The 14258-nt window shown below is 44.9% G+C and overlaps 1 protein-coding gene across 1 annotated transcript in view; it reads right to left on the bottom strand.

Moving 5' to 3' along the window:
* INTS7 (integrator complex subunit 7) overlaps nucleotides 1–14258 on the bottom strand; it is a 94166-nt gene that overhangs the window by 16397 nt on the left and 63511 nt on the right. Inside the window, exon 19 of the mRNA XM_040351479.1 lies at nucleotides 2361–2546. Within this exon, the coding sequence (XP_040207413.1) occupies nucleotides 2361–2546 (186 nt within the window). The remainder of the gene's footprint in view (nucleotides 1–2360; nucleotides 2547–14258) is intronic.

Raw genomic sequence — 14258 nt, 5'->3', positions numbered from 1 at the left:
AAACTGAGGTACTCCTCCTATGGGAGGGGGTTATATAGGGAGGGGCATTTCCTGTTTGAGATTGCCAGTGTCTACACCTGAAGGTACTCCATATAACCCATATAGTAATGAATGCCGCTCTGTGTCCCGTGATGTACGATAAAGAAAGGTTCCTGCACGACTTCGGGGGCGGCTCGGGGCGACCTGCATTGACTTCTATACAGAAGTAGTTTTGCTGGTCGCCCCCCGAAGTCGTGCTGCGGGAGTGTGAACCAGCTCTAACATGTATGTTTGTTATTTAAAAAAAAAAAAAAAAACACACCTTTAATATCACTCTACTCTAGGCAACTACATTTTACAGGAGGAGGAAATTATCAGTAAAATTTTTATTGAGGCCAGGAAAGATTCCGCTCTTTATGACCTACTATCAAGTGGGGAGGGGGGATCAATTACAGGAACGGACAGCATGAAAACCCAGATGTTGCAATATGCCTAAAATGTTCTCCCTTAAAAGTTCAATTAGAGTCAAAACTGCTTAATTTTTGGATGCAGTGAAGAAGGGTACACAGGACATCGTGCACACAGGACATCAAAAATAAAGCACTGCCAAATTAAGAATGCATTTGATTTAGAAGATATAAAAGTCTTAATAAAAATCAATCAACGTGGAGGTTACATGTTCTAGTTCTGGCTCCTTCCTCTTGGCACATCTATTCCTTACGGATGTTAAAAGCAGACCTTTGGCCACCACTTGTCTAGTAGTAACCATTTCCTTCGACACAAGTAGTAAAATTCAGGTATTAGACAAGCTTTGGCTGTACTTCTCCTTTAATTATGACCGGTAATTTAATATAAAGGACAAGTAGTAATACAAATATACCCAGTGGAAACCATCCAATTTAGTCACCAAAAGAGGAAGTTTGAATTTGAATGAACTGATAACTGACCACAGAGACAATAAGATTAACTGTTGTCATGCTGTAATATAAAACGCAGGTAACAGATGACATCATCCAGCCCTCTTAAAAGGAAATCATAAGCCCTTTTCAGCCCTATATACATATGTGACTGTGGTCAGCCTCATGTCAATCTTTTCAGTATTTGTTACAAAAGTTTCCATTCGTTGTTCTTAGGTATTTTAAAAGTAGATATATAGGAGGTTTGTATAAAAAAAATTTATGAGCATTTTTTCATTTTAGAAAAAAAAAAGACACAGTGATGTTCAGTATGGACAAATTAAAATGATTTCTAGAACTTCTGCACAGTGAATTACTGCTACCCTATAACAGATCAAACAGCATTTTTTGAGACTAGACCCGAAGAACAGGAGATAAGATCACACACACCTAAATGGGTCAGATGACGGTTACACACCTCTCCATCTCTCCCATTACAGATATTCATTTGAAAGAGTTTTGAGTTACAAAGAGATAGACCATATATGATAAAAGAAAGATCTAAGTGCTCACTGTTTTACAGTTAAAATTTTAATTGTATCCAAGCACAAACTACTCACATTAGAGACGGTTTCATACAGCATGTATTACAGACATAAGTCTGTTTGATTCGGAAAGACAGCAGCGGGTGATGTCATACGCAGCTCCTCCCTGTACACGTTTCGTTCCTGTGAACTTCCTCAGCGGGGCGGTTAAACAGTGAGCACTTAGAGCTTTCCTTTTATCATATATGGTCTGGTGTCCCTGCTGAGAATTGAACAGTCTGGAAAGCAGCGTATGATCCGTTTTTCCCTTTGATTATTGAGATCCGCTTGCATGACTACCTGTTAATTCAGAAGTCCATGCCTTAAGGCAGTGGTCATCAACCCTGTCCTCAGGGCCCACTAACAGGCCAGGTTTTATGTATTACCTTGGGGAGATGCAGACTAGAATACTGCAATCACTGAGCAGCAAATGATATCACCTGTCATGTATTTCAGTTATCTTGCAAACCTGGCCTGTTAGTGGGCCCTGAGGATGGGGGTGATGACCACTGCCTTAAGGTGAGTGTAGATATTAAGACTGGAGGTGGAGGGACTGTCACCCATTGTGGATTGTATCATCACTGGTGAAAGCTTTCTGGGACCTGTTTTCCACCAACTCTCTGGACTTACTTTCAATATTATATTTTTATTACATTCTGGAAAATGCCATTTTATCAACATTTTGGATTGTTAAAATTGCACTGCACTTATACCCTGATCTGGCAGTGATGTATTGCTGTACTCCTGCTTCTTTGCAATTTTTTTCTTGTGCCGATTTTATTCAGTTTGCTATGCTGTGTGCCTTTATAATTTAACTTTATAAACTAAATAAATATTTACCTTTAAAAAAAAAAAAAAAGGAATACATCAGTATTACAGTGTTGGCAGACAAGACATTTACCTTAAAGTCCTGGCCTGGTTTACTCTGCAGTGTAGAAGAGACATTGAGGCAGACAGACTGAATCTTTCGGAATAGACCAGGTTTGGATCCATGCTGTACCACTCCTTCCACCTTGAGCGCCATCTGCTGGTTGCTCTGTACAGCTATTGGCTCTGTGGGGTTGCGAGGTGATGGAGACAAGGCGAGCTAAACCAAAAAGAGATAATATGTCATGTCAACTTTACAGCACAATGTCTTGTACTAGCAGGCTTCATAACTGCACATTAAGTTTTCATCCTTCTCTTTGAAGCCCGGCATGTTATCTTTTGGCACTCAGAGTCTGCTGCAGTACTTCTTGGTGCAAGGCATTTGGAACAGATTTTTTTTTGAATAAAAAAGAGATTTTTAATACAGCTTACCTGTAAAATCTTTTTCTTGGAGTACATCACGGGACACAGAGCGGCATTCATTACTATATGGGTTATATGGAGTACCTTCAGGTGTAGACACTGGCAATCTCAAACAGGAAATGCCCCTCCCTATATAACCCCCTCCCATAGGAGGAGTACCTCAGTTTTGTAGCAAGCAGTATGCCTCCCAAAATGGTCCTCAAAAAAGAGGGGTGGGAGCTCTGTGTCCCGTGATGTACTCCAAGAAAAAGATTTTACAGGTAAGCTGTATTAAAAATCTCTTTTTCTTTATCGTACATCACGGGACACAGAGCGGCATTCATTACTATATGGGATGTCCCAAAGCAATGCTTACAATGAGGGGAGGGAGAACATCTCCAAGACAAAAGGATTTAATTTAGAGATATACTCAAATCATAATAAATCCAACTTAGTTGAGAAAAATAATTTTAAATTTTAAATTTAACTCAAAAAAGAGGAGCCCCCGGAATCCGAGGGTCTCAAACTGCAGCCTGCAGCACTGCCTGCCCGAAGGCAGTATCAGTATTCCTTCTTACGTCCAACTTGTAGAATTTTGTAAACGTGTGGACAGAAGACCGGGTTGCCGCCTTGCAAACTTGAGCCATAGAGATCTGGTGGTGTGCTGCCCAGGAGGCGCCCATGGCTCTAGTAGAATGAGCCTTTAATGATACTGGAGGAGGCAACCCTTTCAAGCCGTAGGCCTGAGTGATTAATTGCTTAATCCACCTAGAAATGGTGGACTTTGCAGCTGCCTGCCCCTTCTTGGGCCCCTCCGGTAGAATGAACAGCACATCTGTTTTCCGGATCTTCTTTGTAGCTTTAAGATAGGCCTTCATGGCCCTGACAATATCCAAGGTATGCAGCAACCCTTCCTTTCTGGAAGTAGGTTTAGGGAAGAAGGATGGTAATACCAAATCCTGGTTCAAATGAAAACTGGATATGACCTTCGGTAGGAAGGAAGGATGAGGGCGGAGAACGACCCTGTCCTTATGAAAAACAAGATATGGTTCCTTACAGGATAAGGCCGCTAGCTCCGAAACTCTTCTCGCGGAAACTATGGCAACCAAAAATACTAACTTCCTTGTCAGTAGAACCAAAGGAATTTCAGCCAACGGCTCAAACGGTTGTTTCTGTAAACTTGACAGAACAAGATTTAAATCCCACGGACAAAGCGGGGATTTAACTGGAGGTCTAATACGTAAGACCCCTTGAAGGAAGGTCTTAACCAGCGAGTGGGTGGCCAGCGGCCGCTGAAACCACACTGACAGAGCAGAAATCTGTCCTTTGATTGTGCTTAATGCCAATCCTTTATCCACTCCTAGCTGGAGAAAACTTAATACTCTATCGATGGTAAATTTGCGAGAAAAGCCATCGCTTGGACTCACACCAGCCTACATAGGCCTTCCAGACCCTGTAATAAATCACCCTAGAGACCGGTTTCCTGGCTCTGATTAGGGTAGAGACTACTTTCTGAGACAGACCTCTACCCCTGAGAATCAGGGATTCAGCTTCCAGGCCGTCAAATTTAGATGCCGTAAGGCAGGGTGGAGGATCGGACCTTGCGATAGCAGGTCTGGCCGTAGAGGAAGAGTCCAAGGGTCTCCCACTACCATCTTTAGGATGAGTGAGTACCATGCCCTTCTGGGCCATGCTGGAGCTACCAGGATGACTGGTATGTGTTCCACCCGGATCCTGCGCAGCAGGCGGGGTAGTAACTGGAGCGGGGGAAACGCATAAAGAAGTTTGAACTGATGCCAAGGGCAAACCAACGCATCGGTTCCGCAGGCCATCGGATCCCTTGAGCGGGATATGAACCTGTCTAGTTTCTTGTTGAGTCTCGATGCCATGATATCCACGTCCGGCACTCCCCATCTTTGGCAGAGTGCTTGAAAGACTTGTGGATGCAGAGACCATTCCCCCGGCCATAGAGTCTGGCGGCTTAAGAAGTCCGCCTGAAAGTTGTCCACTCCTGGAATGAATATTGCCGATATGCAGGGCACATGCGCCTCTGCCCATAGGAGAATCAAGCTCACCTCTCTCTGAGCGGCTTGACTCCTGGTTCCCCCTTGGTGATTTATGTATGCCACGGCCGTGGCATTGTCTGATTGAATTCTCACCGGGAACCCCTGCAATTTTGACGTCCAAGCCCTGAGGGCTAGTCGAGCAGCTCTGAGCTCCAAGATGTTGATGGGCAACTGCTTCTCTGGCTTTGCCCAAGTACCTTGGCGAGTGCAACCATCCAAAATTGCTCCCCAGCCCGTCAGGCTGGCGTCTGTGGTCACTATCTTCCAAGCCACTGGGCTGAAAGACTTCCCCTTCAGTAGATTCTGAGGGTCTAACCACCAACACAGACTTTGTCGGACTCTTGATAAGAGCGGCAACGGGATATCCAAGGCCTGTGGCCTTCTGCTCCATGCTGACAGGATGGCTGCCTGTAGGATGCGAGTGTGGCTCTGGGCGTATGGTACCGCCTCGAACGTGGCCACCATCTTGCCTAGTAACCTCATACATAGGCGAATAGTCGGTTCTTTCTTGCTTAGAACCAGTAGGATTAATTCCTTGATGGCTTTTACCTTCCTCAGAGGTAGGAACACTCCTTGTTGTTCTGTGTCTAATCTCATGCCGAGATATTCCAACTGCCTTGTGGGCTGGAAAGCTGACTTTTCTCGATTTAGGACCCAGCCGAACCTCTCGAGGTATTGGACCGTGAGGGCCACTGCTCGCTCCAAGCCGGGAGACGAGTGGTCTATGACTAGGAGGTCGTCCAGGTATGCTAGGATCGTGACCCCTTGGATCCTTAGCTTGGCTAGGATCGGAGCTAGGACCTTCGTGAAGACCCGGGGGGCCGTAGCCAACCCGAAGGGAAGCGCCACGAATTGGAAGTGACGCGAAGCCACCATGAAGCGTAGATATCTTTGATGTGGCTGATAAATTGGAACATGAAGGTAGGCATCCTTTATGTCTATGGACGCCATGAAGTCGTCCTTCTGGAGTGTGGCAGCTGCTGACCGCACGGATTCCATCCGAAATGAGCGGATCTTTAGATATGCATTTACCATCTTTAGGTCCAAAATTGGCCTGACATCTCCATTGGGGATGATGAATAGGTTGGAGTAGAAACCCAGCCCCTGTTCCAGGACTGGCCGGAATTCGAGGCGGATCGTTTGGAATCCTCGACTCCTGGAAATGAGGAGGAGGAAACCTTAGGAAATCTAATTTGTAGCCTGTGGCCACGGAAGACCGTACCCACTCGTCGGGAATGCTGGCTTCCCAAATCTCTGAAAAGAGTCGCAGCCTTCCCCCCACCTTCGTGGGTGGGGGCGCCCCTTCATAAGGTTGGCTTGGGGGCTGGTTTTGCTGGTTTGCGAAACCACTGCCTTTTGCCTCTAACAGCCTGTCCTTGTGATTTGCTGTTGAAGCCGAAGTTTGCTTTTGCAGGAGGCCGTCGATACTGCTTGGCATTAGAGGGCCCCTGCCCAGGGGAATACTGTCGTTTAAACGCAGGCCCCTGAACCTTCTTCTTAGTTGGCAAGAGAGTACTCTTGCCTTTTGAAATGGTCTGAATGTATTTATCTAGGTCTTCTCCGAAGAGTCGTCCTCCATGGAAGGGGAACCCTACCAGGAGCTTCTTGCATGGGGGCTCAGCCTCCCAGCTTTTTAACCATAAGAGTCTTCTCATATGGATAAGGGATAACGATAAACGTGACGCTTGCTGGATAGAATCCTTGATTGCGTCTACCGTAAAACATATGGCCTTAGGGACATCCGAAAATTCTTCTGCCTGCTGGGCAGGAATAAGTTTAAGCATCTGCTTAAATTGATCCGATAATGCTTGAGCGACCCCAATCGCAGCCACAGCTGGCTGTACTACTGCCCTGCAGTAGTGAAGGAGTTCTTAAGTAGTGCTTCCAAGCGCTTATCAACTGGATCCTTGAACACCTGTATGTTTTCTACAGGGCATGTTAACGATTTGTTAACACATGAGATGGCTGCGTCCACTGCAGGAGTAGCCCATCTTTTGGAAAATTTTTCTTCCATAGGATATAGGACAGAGAACTTCTTAGGTGGTAAGAAGATCTTATCTGGCTTGTTCCAATCTTGGAACAAAACTCCCTCTAATAGAGGATGGATCGGAAACACAGCATTGCTTTGAGGCGCCCTCAGTGAGCCCAAAGCTGAAACCGTCGATACCTGGAGATCTGGTACTGGCAAGTTGAATGCCCTATGGACCAAGTCCGACAATCCTTGAATCCACCAGCTCTCCCTCAGGGAGACTGCCCCAGACTCCTCTGTATCCGGATCTTCGATCCCTGAACCTACTTGGTCCTTGTCCAAGAGGTCGTCCAATTCCCCTGAGGAAAGGACCTCCTCTTCTGAGGGTCCGCGCTCGGGCGACGGAGATCTATTCCGCTTACTGCCCCGCATAGCTGCGGCTATCATTTTACCCATGCTTTTCTGCATCTCTTTTAAAGAGGTGAGTAATACCTCCTCCGTGACCATCTTAGGGTTGGACTGACCCGCGTCAGCTCCAGCCCCAGATCCCGATGGCCCCAAGGCTCCCTGTGGGGAAAGCAGCGGCATAGCATTGTCCGAGACCTCAGACTCTCTGGGGGAATCCCCACCTCTTGTACCCTTGTTTTTTGATGCCATGGTACAATACCGAGGTACACCTGCTACTTATTGGTACCTGGGACTTATAAATAGTTAAATGCCCAAACACCTGTTTGGGGGATAAAAAATGCTTCCTCTCCCCTAGATGACACTTTTTTTTTTTTTTTTTTTCAAATCTAGGAAAGAAAAAACATTCTGTCCCCCTGAGTAGTATTGCAAGAAAAACTATGAGATGGAAAAGAAACAGCCTATTCCTAGGCTTGAAAACAGTCTTTCTGAAGACTGCAATATTCTTTCTGGCCACTGTGTGTCCTCGGCGCCCCGTGCTTGCCGTTCTGGTCTTTCCTCCTCAGTTCCAAAGTATTGAATGAGCTATATGGAACAAACAAGGAAGGGCCGCCCCTTCCTTAAGCCACTGACCCGCCCTTCCCCCCCAGCAATCTCAAACAGGAAATGCCCCTCCCGACAGGGGGGGGGGTGGGGTTGGGAGGAAGGGACCTCTCTGCTCCAGCAAACTGCAGCCTGCAGCCTGGAACCATGAGGAGGTCGGCGTTTTGCCTGCTTTGCAGGCCGTGAGGAGGAAGACTGAATGGAGCATCGCCTGGAGGCTTGCAGGTAAGCACAGCTCTCTGACACACACATATACTTTTATATCACAGGCCCCACTCAATGCTTTTCCAACACTACAAGGGAGGTCACATCTTATGGGGAATAATACATATAGAGCCATCCTATCTTTATGATATGTGACTAGTTTGCCAGATGCAGTGCATAACTTTAGGCATGTCCCCTGTGACCCCCCAGAAAAAACCTGCTAAGAACCAAGTTCCGCAAGTTTTTCCCCTCACTTACCTGCTCCATGCCGCAGGACTTTGCCAAGCAAGAGGCCCAATCTTCCCCCATCTCGGTGGGGATGTCTAGACCTTCAGGCCCTGGGTTCCTATGAAGGATCCACTGTCCTGGGCCCATATAGCACTCTGGCAACAGAAACATTAGGCACCCAAAGGTTTCTAAGTTCTGGGCCCAGGGTCCAGCTCTCTAAAAAGAAAAGCATTATGGGCTATACCCCAAGGGTTTGGGGTCCGGTTACTGACCACTTTAGCGCTGAGGCTTTTTTGGACAGAACCGGTTAGCTCACCTAATCCCAAGGATGTGGAGGCAAGCTAAACCATGACTAACACCTAAGACACTGGCGGAAAAACTGAGGTACTCCTCCTATGGGAGGGGGTTATATAGGGAGGGGCATTTCCTGTTTGAGATTGCCAGTGTCTACACCTGAAGGTACTCCATATAACCCATATAGTAATGAATGCCGCTCTGTGTCCCGTGATGTACGATAAAGAAATAGATCTCTAAACGCTCTGTTACTAAACCCACAACAGTAAAATCAGTCTGCATATGCAGTAAAGCATGCTTGTTATACTCACTGTTGAATCTAAGCGTTAATCCTGAGCATTGTGTAAAACCTTCCCTTTTTCCACAGTCCCCAATCCATCTCCTGATAAGACAAAGCCTTTGGAGTCACTCTGCACATGCTCAGATTGGTGTGCATTGCTAGAGTTTTATTTTTATTGGGAGAGTGTGATCAGCACAGGGTCAATCAGTACTGTCCAGACAGAGGGTCAGGGGTCCTGCAGCATCATAGGACAGCTTTAACTGGACACTGACAGAAGTCACAAGACTGCTATATACTGCTGATGAGAAAAGGTATTTAGCAATTTATATTCACTAAAATAATTGCATCTCAATGTTCTGTGGGAGACAGATATAGTGAATGCAGGGTCCTGGGTTTAGTAACACTTGAAGTGACATCAACCTCTGACCTGTTCCTAATTGTTAAAGCGGAGGTTCACCCTTTAAAACATTTTTTGACATCACACGGAGTCGCGCCATCCTACCGACACAATGCCGGTGTTTTTTTTTTTGTCAGCACATACCTCTTAATCCCGATTTTCACCTCACCGCGATCCCGCGGGAGTGGGCGTTCCCAAGCACTGCCTGTGATTGACAGGCTTCCGAACGGCGCATTAAAAACACGAACGTCGGTGCGGCTCTATACTGCGTCAGAGGTATGTGCTGACAAAAAAACAAAACACCGGCATTGTGTCGGTAGGATGGCGCGACTTTGTGTGATGTCAAAAAATGTTTTAAAGGGTGAACCTCCGCTTTAAGTAGACTCTCCACTTACCTCCCTCTCTATACCTGTATCCAAATGCTTGAAATGGTTCAAAAGGCTTGTCAATCAATCCCGGTGAGGAGGGAGCGTGGCCGAGCCACACTGTTTCAATGAACACACACACCTGCATGGGAGCGAGCACATATGTTTGAAAGTGCTTGCTATGGGGCAGATAGAGATGAGGAGAGGACAGAGCAAGGGGGACCTCAGAAGAGGAGGCTGCTCTGTGCAAAACTATTGTACAGGCCCGGTGGTTGGGGATCTCTGCCCTACAGGAAGTTAGAAGCTCATTGGATTTCTGGCAGTACCAACAGGTATTTTTCTATATTTGCAGTGTTTATACAGAGGCAACAGGAAAATGTATGCATGTGTTCCAGAGATGTACTTTTTTTTTTGTCCAAGAAATACACCTTGAAGTTTTAAATGGCGTACTGGTCAACTTTAATTATGGTGTTTCTACCTGTCTGTCGATTACATTTTCACATTGTTGGAATAGGATTTAAAAAAATCAAATAGACTGGTTAGGTAAGGTTTATCATTGGTCTCCGTAGCACACAGTACTGTCCAGAACATTTTGTTTTCCACAGTCTCTTATTTTTTGCATAAGCAGCATATTTGAAAGCAACCATCTGCTAGAATCTTCTTGCGTTATGTAAAGGGAAAATAAAGTGGGTTATTCATTTGCTTCATAAAACCACTGTTATATTTTGTAACATTCCTGTATTTTGTTTCAGGCATATGTACCAGGTGCACCTTTGTGTTAAAAAAAAAAAACAATACACTATAACATTATGTTTATCGCTGCAGCATAGATACCAAGGGGACATACTATGAGCAAAGGTCATGTGTGGTGCCGGCTTCCTCTGCTCTTCCCTATATTGGCAATCCGGGATCTAGCCACACCCAACAACAACATTATTGCATCTTAACCACTTCCCGACCACCTTACCACTATATACGGCGGCACTTCAAAGATGGATATCTCGGTAACGGCAGCAGCTGCTGCCACAACCGAGATATCCATCTTTAGTGTGAGCGGTCCTGTAAAAGATAACGGTGGTCTCCGCGGCGGATCCACCGCGAGATCACCGTCATCGGGAGAGGGCCCCCCTCCCGCCGCTCTCCCGCGCCCTCCGCCGCCGGTAGCGGCGGAGGCGATCGGGTCCTTCAGCCTGCTGTGTGGGAATGCGAGTGAGGGCAAGATGGTCCACACCCGTCCCCATAGCATTGCTGGGCGGAAGTGACGCAAAACGTCAGTCCCGCCCATGCGTTTTAAAGGATAAGTTCACCTTTTGTTACATGTTACGCCCATATTCAGGGTGTACCATGTTACAGATGCACCGACTCCCGCTCCCCCTGAACCCCCAGTCTAACAGCTATCAAGGGATCTTCTTCCTCCTGCTAGCTGTCACAATCTGTAAAAGACGCGGCTGTGTGGTGCTCCGTCCACCAGCTGCATCATCCATTCACAATGTTCTGTGAAACAAAAAACGCGGTTGAGCGCTGTGGTAGTTGATTAATGCTTCCGGCTAGTATGTAACTGCTTGGTCCCACAGAGTCTGCAAGTGCCCTGCATTGCACCCACGATCTGCCGATCTTATCCTTTTAAAGAGTAACTCCACTTTTGTTGCAAAAAAACAAAGCAAAAAAAAAAAATCTCCAGGGGGTGATCAATATACATTGAAAGGATTTAAAAAAAAGCTTTTTTGCAGAATACTACAGGTTTTTTTATTTTTTCTCTGAAGAAACAGCTGTTTGACCATCTTCTGTGAGGACTGATTCTGAGTGGTAGGGTCTGCTTAATTATAATCACCTGTTGAACTCTGTGTTTTGAGGAAAGTTGCATTGTTGGCATCCTTTTAGTAATAACCCTTAGGTAGTATCTCGCCAAAAATGAACTTTTTGTTGCAGAGGATGCCTAAAGTCTGACTTGTATCCTAGTGCCGACGTACGCAAAAATCATCGAGCCAATCACACAAGCAAGAAATGATGGTGTACCCTGAAATTGGCTGTTTTTCTGCACATTACCACAATGCACAGAACTGAAAAGAATGTTTTTCTCTATTTTAAAGAGACATTTTTTTGTTGTCATTTTTTTAAATGACAAAATTTCCATTTTTTTTTTGCATTTAAAGCGGTGGTTCCCCCTAAAACAAATTTCTAACAATACATTCGTAAGACCCGTTACACTGCGGGTAGGCTGGCTTTTGTTCTGTTTTTTTAGTACATACCTCGATACCGCCGTTTCGTCCCTTGGCGGTGGGCGTTCCTAGTTGATTGACGTTCCTCCGACGGGCGCATACTGCGCGTCACGACTTTCCGACAGAAGCCGAACGTCATTGCGCAGGCGCCGTATAGAGTCGGCTCTATACGGCGCCTGCGCAGCGACGTTCGGGTTCTTTCGGAAAGTCGTGACGTCACGTATGTGCCCGTCGGAGGAACGTCAATCAACTAGGAACGCCCACCGCCAAGGGACGAAACGGCGGTATCGAGGTATGTACTAAAAAAACAAAACAAAAGCCAGCCTACCCGCAGTGTAACGGGTCTTACGAATGTATTGTTAGAAATTTGTTTTAGGGGGAACCACCCCTTTAAGTCTAAATATGAGATCTGAGGTCTTTTTGACCCCAGATCTCATATTTAAGAGGACCTGTCATGCGTTTTTCTATTACAAGGGATGTTTACATTCCTTGTAATAGGAATAAAAGTGATCAATTTTTTTTTCCCAGTGTAAAAAATAATAAAATAAATAAAAATAAATAAGAAAAAAATAAATAAATTAAAGCGCCCCGTCCCGACGAGCTCGTGCGCAGAAGCGAACGCATACGTGAGTAGCGTCCGCATATGAAAACGGTGTTCAAACCACACAAGTGAGGTATCGCCGCAATCGTTAGACTGAGAGCAATAATTATAGCCCTAGACCTTCTCTGTAGCTCAAAAAATGCAACCTGTAGAATTTTTTAAACGTCGCCTATCGAGATTTTTAAGGGTAAAAGTTTGACCCCAAATTTATTGCCGTCTTATTTTTTAATTCAAAAAAGTAATTTTTTTCCAAAAAAAGTGCACTTGCAAGACCGCTGCGCAAATATGGTGTGACAAAAAGTATTGCAATGATCGCTATTTTATTCACTAGGGTGTTAGAAAAAATATATATATAATGTTTGGGGATTTTAAGTAATTGTCTAGCAAAAAAAAGTTTTAGTCTTGTAAACACCAAATCTGAAAAACACCCACGGTACTAAAGTGGTTAAACTATCCTGCTTGCTTTTTTGAGCAATTCAGTCACAATTAGCCCGATACATACGTGGAAAGGAGTCTACAACACCATCTGCTGGCTGACATGAATAAGTATTCATACGTAGAATTTTATTCTGGCTGAAAAGAACACTTAGCCCTTCACATCATAAAGAAAATATTTACAAACCCCTATACATCTCCTCCATAGTAGTTTTGAGTATTAGAAGTGTTGTAAAATTCTATATATTATATATATATATATATATATATATATATATATATATATATACATACATACACACACACACTTGTTTGTGTGTATATAAAATATATAGTCAGTGTGAAGGGCAGAGTTTAAAGAGATAATTTTCTATGTGATCTGACAGATAATTCCTGAGGCCGGTCATGGCTGGGGAACTAGCTGGTGGCCATGTATTCGAGGAGTCAGAAGATTTTAACTTCAAAAGCAGCAAGTTCAGCTGATGAAAAGAGATGACCAGCTAGGAAACTGCTTTCATGTCCTCATTTAATGAGAGCACAGGCTCAAGTAGAAGAGACACCAAGAGGAGATCCAATGTACCACTTCACAGACCAAATATAAAAAAACAAAACAAAAAACCGCTGTGATGTATTGTAATGCTGCTGTATGTTGGGGTTCAAATCTAATCATTACACTTTCATCTAACAGCAGACCAGCCCATCCTCAACTTTCCCTCTGTTAAGAGAATATATTACAAACCTACAGTACAGGTGCCGTTACAGATCATTAAAATGTATTAGTAATTGATTGGCAGATACAATTTGTGCAAATTTTAAACATAATCTCAAGATTCCTTGTATGAACAGAAATTGTAAACAGAATCAGTTACTTTGCCCAATTTAGGGCATTGTGATAGGTTCTCTTCACAGACCACACCTCTACCCACTGATATTGGCCTTGTTTTCCTTATGGCCTCATTTATTTGTGGTAGCACTACAAAAGACTTCTATACAATGGAACCTTGGATTCCGAGCATAATCCGTTCCAGGAGAATGCTTGTAATCCAAAGCACTTGCATATTAAAGCGTGTTTCCCCATAGCAGTCAATGGAAACAAAGATAATTCGTTCCACATTGACTTCTATGGCATGCAATACCGCATGTGGCCAGAGGTGGGGGACGCCGGAGAGACTCAGAAATACTCGGAGACCGTTAGGCTGCACTCGGAAACCCTCAGGATTGGAGAATTTCCGAGTGTTTACGAGCATAATAATTTCCAAACGGCTCAGAGTGTCACTGGCGCCCCCGCACATCTGGCCAAATGCGGTACTGCACACCGCAGAGGCTTGAATCCTGCTTGTTTTGTGAGACACTCGCAAACCGAGTTAGGATTTTTTTTACATAATTGCTCGTATTGCGAAACGCTCGTTACTCGCAATCCAAGGTTCCACTGTACTTAAGCATATAGGGAATCATGTGACGGTG

This window comes from Rana temporaria, chromosome 4, assembly GCF_905171775.1.
Source record: "Rana temporaria chromosome 4, aRanTem1.1, whole genome shotgun sequence".
Lineage (NCBI taxonomy): Eukaryota > Metazoa > Chordata > Amphibia > Anura > Ranidae > Rana > Rana temporaria.
The sequence above is the reverse complement of the archived record's forward strand: the minus strand, read 5'-3'. Positions and strand labels throughout refer to the sequence as shown.